Here is a 19,882-nt window from a genome sequence, read left to right as displayed (position 1 = left end):
TTATTTATACCTGTGCTTTTTCTACTGTGACATGTCAAAATGTCTTCTGTGAGGAAAAATGTTTCTCTTCTCATTTGTTCAAGTTTGTTCTTTCATTTGTGAAACGTTTGTATGTATTTGTGTTTATTATATATTGAAAGCTCATCATACTTTGGAAATAAGCATCATCTACATTTGTGGCTCATGTGGAATTTATTTAATATCTGGAATATGATGCAGGATATGTCAGTTGTCATGAGGATTGTTTTTTCAGTAGTTTCTATAAAAACAGTGAGATTGATCAAAATACCCGCGACATTGTTTCAGACACAGAAATAAAAACAGTGAGACACAATGCTGTTCATTTTTTGAAATTGTAACTTTCGATGCCGTGAGCAGCACAAAAAAGTCTTAAAATTTGGGTGAATTGACCCTTTAAATCCTGCTTGTAAAGTGTCAATAAAGTTTATTCAAATAAACACGGTGACGTCACGATACACAATGGCAGCCAGTGGTACAGCTGTGACGGTTCTCACTCCAAATGGGAGAAGACAAACAGTTAAAGTGTCTCCAAACACACCGTTATTACAGGTAACTTGTGTATGAAGAACATTTCATGACATTGGTGGTTTGTTTAATTCTGTTCCTTTGTTTCCAAACCATAGCAAACTAATTTCCTCTGAGTTAGCTTGTGTGGCTAACAGTAGTTAGCCAGTGACAGATCAGTTTCTGTTTATGTGTGGATTAAATGTTTTTGCTAATTAGGTAACAACTCTTCATCTGTGAGAATCATCTTATATTTATATCTTCAGGTGCTGGAGGATGTCTGCAAAAAGCATGGATTTAACCCAGACGATCACGGTTTAAAGTGAGTATCAGTTGGCTGGTGTAGCTGTCACAATACTGACATTTAAGCTAAATTAATTTTAGCTTTTCATTCCAGGCCTGTAAAGCAGTTATAGCCCAGAGCCTAGACTGCATCTAAAAACACCTCGCTACGTAATTAAGCCATATTTGTGTATTGAATCGGGTTTAGTATGTTCTGTGTGTGAGATGCAAAACCTGAGAAGTCAACAGTAGTGAACAATAATGTGTGACTTGACATGGCTGCTGATAGTTAACCAGTTAAAGAGAAAAAAAAATGTTGATATATTTGCTTTGCACACGTGAGATAAAATCCAGGATATAATCCATAAAGCTGCCTTCAGTTGAACAAAAGACAAAAATCAAGGTGACAGTTATTGCTTACATTTAACGCATTGAACTAATTTACCCTCAGGGACCACATACGTTTCTTCTTGAATTATTTTTAATGGCAGGAGAACTCAGCAGCTCTAGAGGAAAGATATTTTGTCAAATTTAATGGTGCTCTTTATTTTTATATTGAAAGGATTTGATGGTCCCATCATGCTCACCCACCTCTCCTCTCTCATCAACTCTTGACAGGTTTCAGAGGACTGCTATTGACCTTACGCTGCCATGGAGGTTTGCCAACCTGCCCAACAACGCTAAACTGGAAATGGTGACGAGTGCAAGGAAACAGGCTGTAGCTGACAGTCAGGTTAGTCAAAATACAGTACAAGTACGTGTGAGAGACTGTTAGGGTATATATGGTGATTGCCTGCTAGTCTGCATCACCAGTATAGTAGCTTGATTCTCAGGTCTGACTTAGCAAAACAGAAAAATGTAAGCTTTTCACATTGACTTAGTTTTAAAAATGTGGAATGTACATTTCATATGTTTTGTATTTCCAAAATGATGAAGAAAAACACTAACACTAACTCACTAACACTAACAACAAAATATTGACAATTTTCTATACATCAAACTTAGGGCTGAACATATTAATCGAACATCATCAAAATCGCAATATGGCCAAGTGCAATATCCAAATTGCAGAAGCTCCAATTTTGTGATAAAGGTAAAATGTGTGACAAAGCAGCATCATAATGTACTGTAAAGTACTGTAGTGCTGCAGAGATGCCCTGTCCAACAGGTCTGCCAAAGTCTCCTATATCCAGTTGGGTTAAGATCTGGTGACTGTGAAGGCCATAGAATATGATTCACATCATTTTCATCAAACCAGTCATTGACCCCTCATGACCTGTATGGAAGCATCGGCATTCATTTGATTTAATTTATTCAGGTTTTTCCTTTAACTTGTCACTTGTCTGTATATCACAGTATGATGATTTGGGCTGGGTATCACAATACAGGAGATTCCCTAAAACAAGAAAATGGTATAAACTGTGCTTCACTGGATTATGAAGAGCTTTCACTTACCACTTCACCAAGTTAAGTACGGACAGGTGAGATGAAAGCCTGTAAAACAAAGTGCAGAGACTCTGAGCCACGTGGACACACGTGCCATGATTGCAGTGTCAGACAGCCCTAAATTGGCAAAAGGCAAAATGGTTTAGAGAGGAAATATCTGCAGGAAAGAAAGAAAATACCTTTGCTTCAATAACGCAACACCAACAGTGATACTGGTGCCAGAGGATCAGTATTGTATCACATAAAACTAAATTAAGATATTGATTATTTGTCCCACCCATAATTATGTTTGGAGGAAAAAAATCACAGGTGATATGCAACCTTATATTGCAATATCAGTATTATTTTGGTATTTCCGTCAGCTGTATATGTGGGCTTTTATTGTCAGTACCTGGAAATTCATAAATTCTCCGTCCCTGTTCCTGCATTCACTCTGATCTGTTCCTGCGTTCACTCTGATCTGATCTGTATCCAAAAAAACACTCTGTTGTAGCTGAGCTGTAGTTTCCTATGACATCATGGCATCATAATCTAAGCAGTAAAATCACGGCTGGGTTTGATCTGTTGTTCTTATTCATTTGATGGATGGTTGACTGTTGATACCTCACAGATTTTATATTCTCACACACACTCACTCTTGTACCACACAGACACACTCAGGCTCTCCCAACATTTACCTCAGCCAAACTGGTGTGTGAGAGTGTTTTGTGTTTGGCCGTTGACAGCCAAGGCGCTCTTTTCATCTCTCCCCGTGTTCTGACGTGCAGCGTGCTTTCTGTGCTGGACAACATGGTTGTTGAGTAAACATAAACAACTCGTAGAATGACTCAGAGAGAGAAAGAACAACAGAAACTCTCACTGATGTCTGGTGTTACTCATTTCCAGACTGAGGTAGGCCCATATGTGCAGCTTAATCAAGTTTGATTATCAAAGAGTTTTCTTCCTGCAAAATGGCTCAAGACTGTAGAGCCAAGAACTTACAAATGGCCACCTAGGGAGATTTGGAGACTTAGTATAGTGAGTTTCCTTCCTGCATTTAAGGTCACTTTTTGTCACACGTTCCTACAACATGAAAGGTTTGAGGTAAAGATACGTTTTCCATCCACCTGTTTTTATTTTTGTATTTTATAGTGTTTAAAGGCAACTAAAATTGTTAAAATAATTTTTTTTAAAGTCAGTGGGACACATGAAAGTGTTTCAGATTCTTGTTTAGTGTTTTGCTTGTGATTTACCTTTCTTAAATTGTTTCAATTCAATAAGGTCTTGATGTAAATCTATGCAGTATTTCACAAGAAAAAAGCAAAAATTAAAGAAAAGTCTTTTATCCTTGTGGATAAGGTTTCTAAGACCATGTCATTTGGATCAAATCCAGTAAGGGTCCTTTGTCACATCTTTGTCACCAACTGTTATCATAATAAATGCAAAAAACTGCCTCCAAAAAATAAATTCATCTCACAACCGCCTATAGTACATGCATACTAGGAGGTTAGACACCCAACTCAAGAGGTGTTGATAGACTGGTCATTTAGAGCTGTTATTGGTTCCTGGATCATGCATACTGGTTAATGTGTAAACTGTGTTGGTGGTCTTTGATGTATGTTTACAATTGTGTGTTACTGTGGTTTCATATCCCTCAGGTGCGCATTGCACTACAGATGGAGGACGGCTCTCGGCTTCAGGGTTCCTTCTCGTGTGGACAGAGTCTGTGGGAACTGCTCACACATTTTCCACAGATCAGGTGTGTGTGTGTGTGTGTGTGAGCATGTACACATGTGCAAAGTTTGTGTGTGTGTGTGTGTGTGTGTGTTTGCCTGCACTTTCTGCTGAAAGTGAAGGTAAAGTGAAGGTGTTCACTGTTTAGGAATGAACACAGGCCAACACTGTGTTAGATAACATCCCTTCCTCTCACCGCTCCTCTACTGAGGTTTAAGCTCTACCACACATCACCACTGCACACACACACACACACACACACACAGCTGTTACTCAGTAGTTCCAGCTGTGCGGTCCCAGGTGCTCCTTCCAGCCCTCATCTCATTTCTATTAAATGACATCACTCGATAGCCTGATCCAGGGAAGTTACGCTTCCATGAAATGAATATTAGCTCCACACCAGTGTAAAAGCTCTGGGAATGTGGTGAAGTAGAGGTGGGAGCTTTGATTTTCAGAATTGAGGAGAACAATAGTAAAACATTTATGGTTCAATTAGTTTCTACACAGGATTGTGCACACATGGTTTACACATGCAGACGGCGTGCCACTGCATCGCATGAGGTTTTATTGTAAAATCACAGAGCTGATTTCCTTGAACAAGGGTTGTGTTATGTTTTGTCACTATTAAAGCAAATAAAAATCATTCACTCATAATTTTAATTCCTGTTTTTCTTATCATCACCACCTGATTCCAGTGTGTCGGAGCAGTCTGATTCAGGATCCACCCCTGTGTGTGTTTACATGAGAGACGAGGTATGCAACGTTCCTTTAACTATCCCTTTTTCAAGAGATGAAAGTGAGTTTTATGGTAACAAAGCTGTGTGTGTCTGTGTGTGTGTCTGTGTGTGTGTAGGTGAGTGGGGAAGAAGCACTGAAGAAGGCCACCCTGAAGTCACTGGGTCTTACAGGAGGCAGTGCCATTGTCAGGTAGGCTGCTTGTGTTCAAGCTGATTTGACTAATGTGTACAAACAGCATACTGTGCATAAATCAATGTAAACTTGAGAGTTTATGCTTTATGTTAAAGCTATTGTTACCATTTCTGTTTAAGGTTTTTACTCAAAAAGAACAAAGCACAGGGAGAGGAAGATAGCGGGGAAGTCACTACAACAGCTGCTATACCAACCACACCTGTTGCCAAGGAAACCACACCTAGCCCGTCATCTCAGCCTGATTCTGCTCCGTCACACCCGGAGACGTCAACAACAGAGGTGCCAATTAAAAATTCGAGCCCCCATAGGCCAATAGAAACCCACCCTGCGCCAACTCCTGTCTCTGCCACAAGCAAACTTCCTGTACAACAGGAGGAGGTTCCAAACTCCCAGGATGCAGTTCGGCCAAAGTTTCCTCCTGTGGAGAGAGGAATACCAGAGGAGGATGGCGAGCAAGCAGGGCCATCAGGACTGAACTCTCACCCGTCTTCTTCCTCCTCGTCTGCCCCTCCGGCTCCTTTCATTCCCTTCTCTGGAGGCGGTCAGCGTCTCGGGGGTCCCCGGGGAGGACGCCCACTATCTTCATCCTCATCATCTTCATCTCTGTCAGCTCTGACCGCTGTGGTAGAATCACCCAAAGCCAAGAAAGCAAAATCCAGCGGTTCTAGCACCAAGGTGAGCAATATCACGACAAGAAGTGTAAATGAAGAAAGTCCTAATATCTAATATAATATTTTTTTAGGATTTTTACGTCTTTTTTTTCTCATCCAAGATAAATAATCTTGCCATGAATGTGAGATTATTACATATTTAGAAAACAATCTCAACATGGTTCATCCAGCAGTTACAGTTTGCCCAGGTGTCATGACATTGTAAATGTATAATTCATGTGATATGATCGAAAGCTACAGAACGGCTACTAAATTGACTTTGTGACTTGAGACTGTTTTTCCAACTGTTGTTTTCAAGGTTAAGAATAACTTTTAACCTCAGACTGCTAATCTTGGTCTTGGTGTTTATTTGTCAAGGTATGATTTTCAATTCATTTTTTAGTTGAAGCAGATAGGTCTGAACACTGGATCGCATGGTCGATACATTAATATCCCAAACATCTAGTGACACCTAGTCAAACTAGGTTTCTTTGCTTTATTTAAATAATGAGGCAAATTTCAAAAATACAGAACATTTTACTATTTACAGCTTTCTAGGAAAAAAGCAGAAGAATTCATGTCTTAACTCTAAAACTGAGCTAAATTAAAAGCCAATCTAGTTATAAACAGCTTTATCCTATATCAAGGCTTTCTTTTTAATGATAATTTTTTTGGCATATGCATTTTTGATAGCAGACAGTGTAGAGACAGACAGGAAATGTGGGGAGAGAGTAAGGGGTATGACATACAACCAAGTTGCCTGGTCGGAATCGAACGGGAGACACTGCAGTTATGTCTTAACCATTAGGCTACCAGGGCAGATCATGCCCACTTCATTTTTTTTGTTTGTTTTTTTTGATACAAGCAAATTTCTGTAGATTACACAGCATTGTGCAAGATTAAACATTCATTCTTGACCTCAGAGACAGTAGTTGACAAACAATTTCAAAGTAATTGAGTATAACTTTTAAGATAACTTTTTTCTATTCCTTTCACAGTGTCAAGCCACTGCCGACCAGCGAGACGAGGACATGGATCAAGGGGAGGAGTTCTTGGAGGTAAGCCCATTTGTTTATTTGTTACCTGTTTATTTCAGTTTATCAGCTTTCCTTGTTGTGGATTTCCACCTTGAATGAGTCTCAGACACAGTAGGATTCTGTAACTCATCAGTTAAGGGGTTGATTCCCTTTCAGGCTACTCTTGCTAAATACAGGTATAATCATGATGGTTCAGGGTGCTTTAGATCAGGCATTTTGACACTGTGAGTCCCCACTTAGACAAAATGGAAACAATTACACCCTCCCACCCCCCCAAGATTTGGAACTACAGTTCCCATAATGGGAGATGTAAACAGGAATTATAATGTTGCCATGGATTCAGTTAGTTAACTGTGGGCTACAACTTGAGTCCAGTTTTTTTCTGGCCTATATTCTTTTACATCCTTGCAAACTGGCACCATTAAAAGTATGATTTCTGTGGATTTATGGACATTTATTTGCGATGGACATCAAATATGCTATCCTCTGTAAGTCTAACTCAGACTGAATCTATGCGATGCGCCTCACAGTTTGAACACTTCTGCTTTAGATGAAACATCAGTGTGGACATTTTTATGTCTCTATCCTTTCACTCACTCACACTTTCTGCAGCCTGTGGAGAGGGAGCCTCTCATCTACCACCTGGACTCGATGTCTCGTCACTCTGAGGACCACGGGAATCTGCCTGACGAGTTCTTTGAAGTGACCGTGGATGATGTGCGCAAGCGCTTCTCCCAGCTGAAGAGTGAGAGGTGGGAGAAGGAAGTGAATGGAAACGGTTGAGTGACTTTGGGTCAGAGGACTGTGTGCGATATTTAGTATAAATACCTTGTTGCTGCAGAAACACGTCTGGATCAGATGTGTTCCTGCACTCTTTGTAGCAGATAATTAGTTCAGTTTGGCATTTGGTCCTGCGGCGTTTTTTCGATGTATAACCCTTAATTGCAGAATACCATAGCAATGATGAGAGGCCATAGGCAGGGAGAATGCTGGGCACCACTGCGTGCGTTTTGAAGTTTTTTTTATTTATTATGAGTTTGAAGTTTTTATTTATTTATGAGCGCTTCTTCAAAACAGATGCGGACAAGTTTACTCTGCGCTCTCTGGATGTGGCCGCAGCAGACCACAGCTGCTGAGACATTGTGTGTGTTTGTAAACATGTTCTCATTTAGAAGACACCACGCACACTACAAAAGCCTCTGAATATGGCATACAGGGAGCAATTAGTAACCCTGTTTTGTGTAGATGTTTATCTTCCAGCCATCGCCCGAACACCATCAGGTTGAGACCTCACCACCTACATTCTTTAATCTCCATCTATATTGACTTAGCTGGCTGCCTCATGGCTAACCTACTACTGTGTCAATGACTGCAATTACCAAGGGTGGTATTAAGCCGACCACAGCAATTTGTCTCTGCCTCTGACATGCATACACGCATACACGGCCACACACGGATAAGGGTAGAAGATGAAACATTTTCTGCTCATCTTTCCCCATTGCTGATTCGACAGTCTCATTTCATTCTAACCATGTCTTGTCTCTTCCTCCCTCGCCCCTCCAGGAGGTTTTTGGAGGAGGCTCCGCTGATGACAAAATCTCTGAGAGAAGCGCAGATGAAGGAGAAGATGGAAAGATATCCCAAAGTGAGCACAAGTGACAGGCACATAATCCTGTATTTAAATGTGCGTGTTTGTTTTAAATATACAGACTTTGAATAACCGACTGCCACTGTGTGTCTCCAGGTGGTCCTGAGGGTCCAGTTTCCAGACAGACATGTTCTACAAGGCTTCTTCAGGCCCCTCGAGACAGGTGTGTGTGTGTGTGTGTGTGTGTGTGTGTGTGTGTGTGTGTGTGTAGTGTGGAGAGTGTTCATTTCAGCTGGCTAGCCACAGGTATGGCTGCAATGTTGAAGGTTCTTGCGGCTCCCTCACCACAATTATGACTGTAGCCACAGCAGAGTGACAGAGACAGAAAGAATGAGACAGGTCTGTAATTCCAGGGATTAAATCCACCTCAGCCCCCAACAGCAACACCACAACCAGCAGAACAACAAATCTGAGGGAAATTCCATCTGAAAAATGAATTATACTCCACACAGTGACTGATGTACATGTTCTGTGTTTGTTTTGTGTCCAGTTGGTGCTGTGAGGCATTTTGTGAGGAGTCACTTGGAGGATCCTCAGCTCAGTTTCTACCTGTGTAAGTGTCATATAATATGTGTATAATTTTCCCACTAAGTAATCACAACATCATCAAGCATAAAAATCCACCCCTGTAGCTCCTTTGTGAAGGTTTGGTGTTGTTATGAAACCATGTTACTGTGGATTCACATTTGGCCTGAAAATATCTCGCAGGATAATTCCAGTTTATTACAAGTTGTATGTTACTTTTGTAGTTGTCAGTGCCTGGTGGACAAATTATGTAATGGAGACAATGTAAATTACCTCAAAGGTAGTTTTGCATTTCTGTACTGACATTTCTTGTTACTTATCAGCCAACATATACACTAGTACCACTACATCTGTTAATATCAGACAATTTATCAATCTAGCTTTCTACTCATCGAAAGTAACTGCTGAGATTTGGGAGCGTAGCAAAATCCCTATGATGAAATTCAACAGGGCAAGCAACAGGAGTGGTCAAACAGTGGTACAGGTTGTAAACAAGCCAACAGTTTAGCCAGATTATCTAAACCACTTTCTCTCTTTCAACTAAGTTTGACCACCCTGAAGGTTCCTTTTAAGCCTGTCTGATGGTCCGACTGCTCGAGTTTCTTGCCCTGTCTGACTTCTTTTTAGTGATGATGTTGCATTCCCAAATCTCAGCATTTGCATTCCCAAATCTCAGCATTTAACTTTGTGAATACGCCAAAGAGGCCACACAGGTCTCTCTAGGCTTTATTTACTGTTGTGTATGATAATAATAATTTCCTAAAAAGCCGTGGAATCAATTCAGCCTTCTTCATGTATGTTCAGTATCTGTAGATGTGGACAAAACGTTACACAGCTGCCTTAGTTTTAGATGAAAATGGATCATGTTCTATTGGAGAAGCCTGCAGTTTAACAAATGGCATGTCTGCAAACATTGGTCTCATTATTCTGCTCATTTTTTAATTTCACTTTGTTCAGTTTAACCTTCCAGTATCCGTTATGACTTATAATATATATAGATTTTAGCAAGGATGATGTGCCGTCTTTCTAATTTCTACCCTTTTTGTTGTGGCTGAAATTTTCTTTCAGTCATCACCCCCCCAAAAACCATTCTGGACGACCCTTCAGCTACGCTGTTTCAGGTAAGATCCCTCAAACTGCCATTTAAGCCTTTAGTCAACACTTTTTTTAACCACAATAATAAACAGAATGATTTGACTCAAACAAACCACATCACAGTCAAGCTCCAGAAAACAACAACTACAAAACTCTGACTTCCCATCTTTGAAACTATCTCAACACACGCACACACACACACACACACACACACAGACACAGACTGACTGTAAAATATATCGGCTGGTCCCCCCTCTCCTCTTCAAAGCCCCGCCACATTCCCGTTCTCCCTCTCTTCTCTCGCTCCTACACACTCTCACACTTGTTCCCCCCTCTCCACTGTCCTTGACCCCAGCTGGGCTTGATTTTTCCCAGACTGGCACATGGGGTTAATACAGGCCTCGCTTTGATCTCGACTCACACACGCACGCACGCAGAGCAATGGGCAGCCTTGATGCTTTGTTGTCGAGTTCGGAGCTATTTGAATAATGAAACAGTTGAGAGTGAAGCGATACAAATTAAAAACAAAAAGTTGTCCTCTGGAGCGGTTTATCAGTCTGTACCCAGACACCCTCACGGACGCTCCTTGTTCTTTTATTTTTAGATACATTATTTTAGAATATCATTTTCATCATCAGCGCCTCCTGTTTTCTCTTTTGACACTTTGACTCAACCTTAAGTAGACAAAAGAAGAAGTGGAGGAACGAAGGGGAGGAAGAGAAAGTTGTTTGAAGTGATATCCTGTTGTGATGATGAACAAGATTCAGCTCCTCAGAGGGACTGCTACAAAAGATAACGATCCTCAAAAGCACACTTTGAAATGTGTGTGTGTGTGTGTGTGTGTGTGTGTGTGTGTGTGTGTGTGTGTGTGTGTGTGTGTGTGTGTGTGTGTGTGCGTGCGCTCTTTTGGTGCCATGATCTCTCTGAATCAAATCTGATGTTCTGATGCAAGTCGCCCGTCTCTTTGTTTTTCATCTTTTTGTCCCTTCCTGAACTCTGCCTGCCTGTTTATCACTACACGTCCCTCTCCTGTACCCCAGCTCCAGCTCCCTCTCTCTCTTTTCCTCTCAATCATCTCCACCACCACTACTGTCTCTCTCTCTCTCTCTCTCTCTCTCTCTCTCTCTCTCTCTCTCTCTCTCAACCCTCTCTTGTGCCTCACCCCCCCTCCCTCACCCCCATGTCTCTATCCATTAGGGACTTAAAAGCGTTAAAGTGCACAAAAACTAAATCTTTAATCCCATTGGTGTCACGTCTCTCTCTCTCACACACATACACTCACACACACACACACACTCACTCACACTCACACACACACACACACACACACACACACACACACACACACACTGTCTGGCTCTGTTTTCCTGTCTATACATCAATCTTTGACACACACACGCAAGGAATCTTTTTTTGTCATGTCACATAGACACAAGTGCACACGCATATGTACTCTGTCTCTCTCTCTCTCTCTCTCTCTCTCACACACACACACACACACACAGACGCACACAGACGCACACTTTAATCACTTTGTGTCATGTCAGGAAAGGAATGTTTCCCAACCCAGAAGCCCTTTGATACCAGGCATCCCCTCCCTCATCCGTCTCTCCCTCTGTCTTCCATCAGGATCCGTTCTGCCTCTTCTCTCTCCCTCACTCCATTCCTCTCTTATATGTTTTTTTACACTGTCTCTCTCTCACTCACACACACGCACGCACGCACACACACACACACACACACACACACAGGTCTTGTCCCGTTGCCCTGTCTCATCCCAAGTGGAAGTGCCGCTGCCAGAGGGAGCAGGAATGCCCATTGTTTCACTGTAACACATTGTTTCCTGCTCACAGGGCTGCGATAATAGCAATTAGGCCAGCGTGTCCCAATTTAGCAACCAGCAAGTGAGTGTGAGGGGGGGCGTGGGCAGAGAGAGAAAGGATAGTGTGTAAAACGGGTTGTAGTGGAGGGTAAACCCACCTAATCCCAGCGACAGCCATGCTTCTCTTTTTATACTTGATTTGAAACAGTGTTGGGCTGAGTTACATGGAAAATGTTTTGCTGATGGCACTAGCACTGCAGCTAACGATTATTTTTGTTACCGATTAGTCTGTCAATTGACTGTTGGCTAAGCCACGCCCCCCCCAAAATGTTCATTCTCGCATGGCACACATGCAGTTTACAATGATAAAAGTAGCAGATTTACCATTGAAGTAATTTTTTAAACAACGGATCCTTGAATTTTGACAGACAGCATTTTTGCTTGATAAATCATTTAAATGGTTAATAATTATCATAATAGTTCTATTGATCGACCAAACATTGTAGCACTAGATGGGATGATTGTTACGACTCCACACACAATTGAATCTTCAGTCACTTGGTGTGAAATGAACTGCTCAGCCAACAAAAAGTTCTAATAGCTCATCGTTGCCATCTGTTTAAAGGCTGCTAATTTGGATGCAGTTATAAGTCTGGGAAAAGCAGAAGAGAAGTATTACTTTGGACAAGATTATAATAAGTTATAATAGATGTACAAGACAGCATAATCTAGGCTTAATCAAATGTATCATGTCTGTGACAAGATTCTGTCAATGTTTGGTTATAATGTTCTGGAAGAGCAGAGGATGACTAACTGGTGGGGAAAGATGAGTTTGGCTGTTGGAAAATGTGGATTCACTCGATGTTCTAGACAATAAGAGAGCCATGGCAAAAGATCAGGGCATCTTCAGCAATACAGTGTCTGTCAATAGTATTCAGCTAACGGCCTTTAAGGTCTAAAGCTGCATAATAAGATAAATGGACATCACCTGCAAGGTGTGGGACACAATATCCCATGCAGTACAGTTAAGGCAATCATAAAAAGAGCTGTAAATCTGCCTTCTGAAGTGTCCATGTGAGAAGGGAACTAGTGACGGAGGCCACCAAGAGGCCTGTGGCAGCTCAGAAGGAGTGACAGCGTTCAGAGGCTGAGCTGGTTGATAGATATGTTAGATGTTAGATATGTTTGTGCTGTTTTTGTCTGTATTTGCGGTAACTCACCTGGTAGAGCGAGCGCCCCATGTACAAGGCCGAGTCCTTAGCGCAGCACCCCGGGTTCGTATCCAACCCTTTGCTGCATGTCATCTCCCCTCTCTCTCATTTCCTGTCTCTCTTTAGCTGTTCCTATCAAATAAAGGCAAAAAGCACAAAAATGTAATCTTTAAAAAAAAAAAAACTTTTTAAAAAACGATTTTTAAAACATTTTAAGTTTAGCAGTGTACATGACATATAGGAGGGCAAGGATGAGTTCATTACAAAGGGATTTTGGTGCAGATGCCTCTCAATGTTGAAACAAAAAGGAGAAATAAGGAAAACGGTAAAGAAAGGAGTGATTCCATTTCATCCTGTATTTTTTCACCCTCGTCTTTCTGTGGTCGAAGGGTACAAGTCATGTTTTCTATGGATGTCCATAGTAGGAGGGTTTCTCTGAAGCAAGCATTCGGTAATAAAGATCAGGTAGACATCACTTTTACCTGAACCTTTTCTGGTTGTTGTTTCTGTGATAAAACATGTGATAATCCTCCTTTAAGATTGATAAAGCACTACTACCACCACCTACTACTTCTGTGCTTAATATGAAGAACAATGTCACCTTTTCGGTTTACATATATTTATATATGCAATTTATAACACACATCATCATAATGCATATTCATCTTATACGTTAGAAAAAAGAGGATAAAAGCAGAAATTACTCGGTATTTTTCTTGAGAATAAAGTTGGGGTTTGTCTCCGTTGGCGGTTTTCGGCGACACGATGACCCCTAGCTGAAAGCGATTTTACCTCTACATTATTCAATACAACTCAACTTCATACTTCTGCTTACGTGCTCTCCTGTGTTGCTCATGTGTTTCTGTGAATGTGAGTTAGAAGACTGAAGCTGGTTTTGTTTGTCTACTTTCCATTAGAGTCACAGACCCGACAGACAGACCCTGCCTGTCTGTCTGCGTTTCCCCCTCATAATTGTACGGTTGATAATATCTGCCTGCCACTGGTCCATTATAACCATTTTAGACGTTTACCGGAGAGGAGTGTTGTGCTTCAGGGGTGAAAGTGTTTTCACTAACCATTTGATTGGAGCTCATTTTGTGGTCTGCTTCAAAGAGCCACAGTTACGGGTTCAGATCCCCCGAGCACTGAATCATCTTCAGAACTGAACTTGACTTTGGCTTGGATGTGGCAGCAGCTCTCGGTTTGCGTGTAGCAAGAGGCAGTTTTGTTTAGATTTTTCTATGTTTTGCAGAAATTGACTTGTGTGCCAAACATTTTTGATGGCTTTTGTTTACTTCTCTCTCACTCTCTCTCTCTCTCTCTCTCTGTGTTTGTGTGTGTGTGTGTAGGCCGACCTGTTTCCCGGTGCACTGGTGTACTTCGGCTCAGACGTTAAGACAGGTTTTTGTCTTTTTTGGTTCTTTTCTTTCATATGCTGATTTTGAATTAGATACCAGTGTATTACTGAGGAATGTATTATAACAAAACAATAGTTTACATTGTGTGACTGTGTGTCTGTGTGTGTGTGTGTGTGTTTTTCCATCACAGATTTTTACATAAAGAGGGAACTGCGGGAATCGTCTGTCTCAGCCTTGCAAGCAAATGAGTCCATTGCAAGGTATGTGTACACATGTACGTGTGTGTATGTATATATATATATATATATATATATATATATATATATGTGTGTGTGTGTTTGTGTGTGTGTGTGTGTGTGTGTGTGTAAATGTGTGCCTTGCCGTGCGTGCATTTGGGTGTGTATGTATGCACTTGTATCCCATGGCAACCAGCCTATTTTCCTGTCACAAAGCTGTCATCATTGGAATCCCTTTGAGGTTCTGCCTAAACAGCAGGTGCCCCCATGCGCCCTCATTTCCTCCACACATGTGCACGCACACACACACACACACACACACAATTTTCCAGTCCTTCTAAAGATAGAGCCGGTTTCCCAAAAGTGACCCCCACCTGTTGTCCTTTTGCTTCTTTACCAAGGTCATCACTCCTCCTGTGTTTTAGATCTAGATCTCACTCAGTTATTTAACTTCTGGCACAGCTCCTCATGCAAACCAATGCTGCTTTAAATAGAAACAGGAATTCCTCAAGAAAACCAAAAAAACAACAGTGGTTGCTGGTGACACATTTTTTAAGATTTCAACCTTGTCTTTCTTATCCCACCTCAGCTGCATCCTCCGGACCCCGTCACCCCCCTCCAGCTCCGCAGGCTTAGAGGAGCCGCTGCCTCCTCCAGAGCCGAGGGCGATCACCAGCGGGTCCACACCGGGCGAGCGCGATCCGTCTGCACACACCCAGGCTGCTAAACCTACCAGGTGTGACCCGGGCAAGGTGCCCAAGTGGCTCAAGCTTCCAGGTGAGGACGGGATAGGATTCTAGAGCACACGTACCAAAACACTCACATACTGACTTTCACACATGTAGTTTGCCTCATTTGGTACGGACGAAGGGAAAAAATTATATATTGTTGCCTTTTAGTTCTGGTCTGGTTCATGTTCACACTGGCTTTTTATAAACAAACCAAGAGCTACAGTATAAACAAAGTTATACGGACTGACTGTCATCCTGCATCATCAGTACTACGTGGACCCACGTGTTGAAATCAAATTCTGGTGACTGACATTAAGTCAAGTCAGGAGGTAGCGCGCGTCGTCCACTAATCACAGGCTTTTTCAAGTGTAATTTTCACAAAACAAAATATTGTCTCATATTCAGGCCAGTACAGTAGCTGTTGAGATCGCTTCCTTGACAGTTCACGATCAGCAGATTGCTTTAATAGTACTTTAACTAATTGAAACACATATCTACTGTCACAACATTTTGTGGTTGGTCTGCTTTGTTTTCACACCACAAACAAACCTCAACAACTGGAAGACCCACTTTTTCAGGTGGTCTAGGTCTGGTTGTTTAGTCCGCACATGGACAGCTTTCACACCAGTCCAAACAAACTGAACCAAACAGGAAAACACACCAGAGTTCATGTGAACCGCACCAAACAGGTTAGATGTGAAAGCAGCCGTACACACCCAACACAGAAATAAGTATTTCACCTCTCCAGCCATCCTCCTCAGAGATCACTCCTTTTTTTTCTGTAGCGAAAGAACAGAAGGCTTTGAGCCACACGATTCTTGTCGTAGTAAACACACACACACCCACATATACACACAAACCCCAAAACCACAGTCAATAGGAAATGGCCTTTTGAAAGCAGAATTCCTCGTGACTCAGAAGATAAGGATGCATGTTAGGATGAACCAGTTAGTTCAGGATGGGCGCCCCCTCTGGCCCAGGAGACCACTACAGACACTCAGGGCCCAGGGAGAGAGCCTGCTGCTGGGCCACATCACACAGCACGAGCCCCTGTGGTCTGTCCAGGCACAGCGCTTTTCTGTTGTTCTTTTTGTGGTGTTTCTGGTGGTCACAGTATTGATGTTTTTGTTTAGAATAATGCTCCCTTTTTCTCTCTGTCTTGTTTGTGCTTTTGTGCGTGTTTTATTTCTGGCTGATCTCTGTGTGTGTCCATGTCCATTTTAAGAAAGTTGTGGCTGCTTTCTCTTTCATGAGGAAAGTTAAAAGAAAAAGACTGAGGGGAAAGGAGTTATAGACTCCATGTGTGGAAACCGACAGTACAGAGGTCACTTAAATACACGCGCACACACACACACACACACACACACACACACACACACACACACTCTTCATCTGAGACTGTTTGTCCATCACTGAAGATGTCCGGTAGTTTAACCTGCCAGAGCTTTGTGATGCGTCCCATAGGAATGGAGATTAGAGCCGACACACTTCCAGTCTTCAGCGTTCTGGTGACACCACACCAATCACACCAATAAAGCGCTGTATCTTTTGAATAAAAGCTTTCTGCTCCTGCATCATGACGATCAGCATTATGTGGATGCCGTGTTGACAGGAGTTATTACACGTCACATGTTGCACAGGGTGTTTTGAAATCTCTGTATTATATAATGCTAGTTTTTAACTGATTTGCAATGCAAATCAAGTACTGCTGTGGTCATGTATTATATTATAGATTTCTTTGTACCCTGTTAAATGTAGACCTATTGAAAGGAATAGTTTGACATTTGGGAAAATGCACTTACTCACTTTCTTGCTGAGAGATAGATGAGAAGATGGATAGCGCTGTCATGTCTTTACACTAAATATAAAGGTACAGCCATGAGACAGTTAGCTTAGCTTAGCATAAAGACCGAAAATGGGACAACAGCTAGCCTGGCTCTGTCCAAAGGTTTCATAAAAACGTATGCTGGACTATTTCTTGGCCACGCGCTGTGACGTCAAATTTAATGGACAAACGTGAGAGTGGTATCAATCTTCTCATCAAACCTTCAGAAAGAAAGAAATGTGCTATAACTATTTCCCAAAATGTCTAAAAAAAAAAAAAATTTTAAAAAAGCTTATTCCTTTTAAATTTTGCAGGACTAGATATATGAATCTGTCATATGTACAAGCTTTTTCCTTTATTACAGAGTAAGTATTTTTTTGGAAATAAATTATTGTACTAAAATGTGTAAATTATTGTACTAAAATGTGAGTGGAAATAAAAGAAGAGTGAAGAAGTGAATTATTCTTCTCAGAATAAAACATTAAGAATTTTTCTGATATTTCAAAATCAAAACCAATGCTGTACTGTTAATTTGTATTGTTTGTTGATTGGCAGAGCTATTAATTGCTGTCTCCTGTTTCCCTCACAGGTAAGAAATAAGACTGCTGCTGTGCGTTGATGGGACGACTTACCACAACACACATCTGTCAAGCTGCTTGCAGACTGAGTAGAGCACTTAAACCTTTGCTGCGCTTTGATAGAGGCTCAACTTTGTGACCGCAGTGGACTTAATCCATCGTGGAAGAATCCTGCACTTGACTAGGTTTTAAAACAGTCAAAATAATGAGATGAGAGTAAATAGTGAATATTTCATCGCATTTCATTTCAAGAAGATTGTCGTGTTTCATTCCGGTTGGAGGAGAGAGTGCTGAAGAGGCTGTTTTTATTCAGCTGGTGACAATGTAGTGCAAAGTGAATAATAAAGATTGTTGTACTAAAAATGTGTCTTATATTGTCTTGAATTAAAGTTTACATTACACTACCACTTGTCCAGATATGTAAACTTTGGGCTCCAAAACTGGCCATCACGCTTCATATTGCACTCTTTGTCACAGAGGAAAAGCCAGTAGAGTCCCAGCAGCTAACACAAGAGAGCTACATCAAGTGAAAGCTAGCTAGTGAAACGGCTAGCTTTAGCAAAAGCTAAAACTAAACTTAATTATCGATTTTTCTCTCACGGAAAAACATACATTTTGATGAACCAAAATCTTTGTAAGTCTTTTTTATTCCATATAACTAAATAAATTAGTAGCAAAATCCAACCATGATGGACTAAACTCCTGCTGAAGCTAACTAGCATAGCAGGGTAGCAGTAACCAGCATTTCAGCTTTTGACTAATGAAAAATATGTAGTTTGGTGTGGTTCAGCTACTTTAAAATCATATATTTAACTGTATTAAATTGTAGATTTATTTGTTGTATTGATTTCTATATAAATAGTAGCAGACGAACAGACAGACACACAGCAAAAAGACACATTTAATTCCTATGACAAGAAAACTGAAAGAACATTTGTTGATAATAGCTAAGGAGTGCAGTGTCTGCATTTTTTAGTTATTATGTAGGTTCTTATCTGTTATACAGTTTGCTGACCAGCGTTAAAACTTTAAACCCTTTTTCCTGTACTTCACTGTTTCTTCTTCACTTTATAGCTCTGAGGTATATCTGGAAAAATAACTTACGCAGGAATTGTAGTTCCATGTCCAGGACAATGAGGGACAGTAATAGGAAAATATGATGGAATGTATTTGAGGTTAAACCTGAGACAAGTGGGCCGATCTGTCTGTCACAGCCATATTGGAGGCCCCTCCTGTATCTGTTTGAGTCTGTGCGAGTTTGTAAGTAAGTGAATGGTGGTGTAGAAGAGCAGCTCAACATTTTTCAGGTGCCTTCCTGGAACCATGGAGACCACAGCTTTGATCTAGCAGAAGAGAACCTCATGATACACAAATTCACACAGCCTCTGACTCTCACGGACCCTGACTTATCTGACCGTCCACGGGTAATGGTAAACAAGCAGCATGCGGCCATATTTTGACATGGTGTCACCGTCACACACGCACTTGCAACACGTTCCTTAGCCTTCTCCCCAGCTGCCCCCTCATTCACTCTTTTAGCTGCAGGAGCGACTTCAAAAAGAGGCCGAACACAGAGGGGAGCAGGACTCTGTGTAGTGTGTGTGTGTTGTGGGAGTAAGAGGGAGGAGTGCATTCCATCCACTTGTCTCTCTCTCTCACACACACACACACACACACACACACTACACACTGTCTGCCTCTTGCAAATTAATTACTTCCAACTGCCCCTGGAGTCTTTGATGCCAAATAAAGCGATGGCCACTTAGAGTAGAGAGGCTGTTTATGGAGTTTGTGTTGGTTGTGTGTCAGTGAAGGGAAGTTTAACTTACAGTTCAAACTTTATTCTCAAATTCTGCCTCACACCACTTAACTGTTACACATAGAAACTACCTTGAAAATTAGCTCAAAATTTGAGCTCAAAACGATTTTTCCATGATTTATTTGAAGTCTAAATATTCAAAAGTCACTGCTTGCTCATAGTTACTCATTTGCTTTCTATACAGACAAAGTTGGACGTTCAAAGGCTATAATGAAAAGCTGTGTGCTGTCAGCACATGGGGCCTCAGGGTCTTTTTTAGCTGCAGCACTGCTGCTTTGCTACAATAGCAGTCCCTGGTGGCAGCTGTAGCAATGACAAGTGGTTCTTCAAGACCACAGCTGTCTCAGTGAGAAAAAGAATTGCTAAATATTTGAGACCTGCAGAAAAGGTAAACTCTGGAGCAGATTACAGATGTGCTGTCACCTCAACCTGCGCAAACATCCCACCAAAT

General features: G+C 41.4%; 1 protein-coding gene across 1 annotated transcript; it reads left to right on the top strand.

The window, feature by feature from the left end:
* Nucleotides 1-435: 435 nt before the first annotated feature.
* aspscr1 (ASPSCR1 tether for SLC2A4, UBX domain containing) lies at nucleotides 436-17,975 on the top strand. The gene is made up of 17 exons (XM_044191384.1): nucleotides 436-570; nucleotides 792-847; nucleotides 1,426-1,540; nucleotides 3,891-3,991; nucleotides 4,662-4,719; nucleotides 4,820-4,893; nucleotides 5,016-5,571; nucleotides 6,545-6,604; nucleotides 7,196-7,335; nucleotides 8,147-8,228; nucleotides 8,328-8,394; nucleotides 8,722-8,784; nucleotides 9,825-9,877; nucleotides 14,234-14,285; nucleotides 14,433-14,502; nucleotides 15,068-15,255; nucleotides 17,624-17,975. The coding sequence occupies exons 1-17, from the start codon at nucleotides 481-483 to the stop codon at nucleotides 17,632-17,634; spliced, it is 1,836 nt and encodes a 611-aa protein (XP_044047319.1). The 5' UTR covers nucleotides 436-480; the 3' UTR covers nucleotides 17,635-17,975.
* Nucleotides 17,976-19,882: the final 1,907 nt, after the last annotated feature.

This window comes from Siniperca chuatsi, linkage group LG3, assembly GCF_020085105.1.
Source record: "Siniperca chuatsi isolate FFG_IHB_CAS linkage group LG3, ASM2008510v1, whole genome shotgun sequence".
Classification (NCBI taxonomy): domain Eukaryota; kingdom Metazoa; phylum Chordata; class Actinopteri; order Centrarchiformes; family Sinipercidae; genus Siniperca; species Siniperca chuatsi.
Note: the sequence above shows the minus strand (reverse complement) of the source record. Positions and strands in the feature narration are given on the sequence as shown.

What these genes read in the sequence shown, in the direction of transcription:
- aspscr1 (XM_044191384.1), top strand. Translation starts at nt 481, where the DNA reads ATGGCAGCCAGTGGTACAGCTGTGACGGTTCTCACTCCAAATGGGAGA. An exon ending in GTGTTTACATGAGAGACGAG is followed by an intron (nt 4,720 to 4,819) that starts GTATGCAACGTT and finishes GTGTGTGTGTAG; the next exon opens with GTGAGTGGGGAAGAAGCACT. An exon ending in AGATGGAAAGATATCCCAAA is followed by an intron (nt 8,229 to 8,327) that starts GTGAGCACAAGT and finishes GTGTGTCTCCAG; the next exon opens with GTGGTCCTGAGGGTCCAGTT.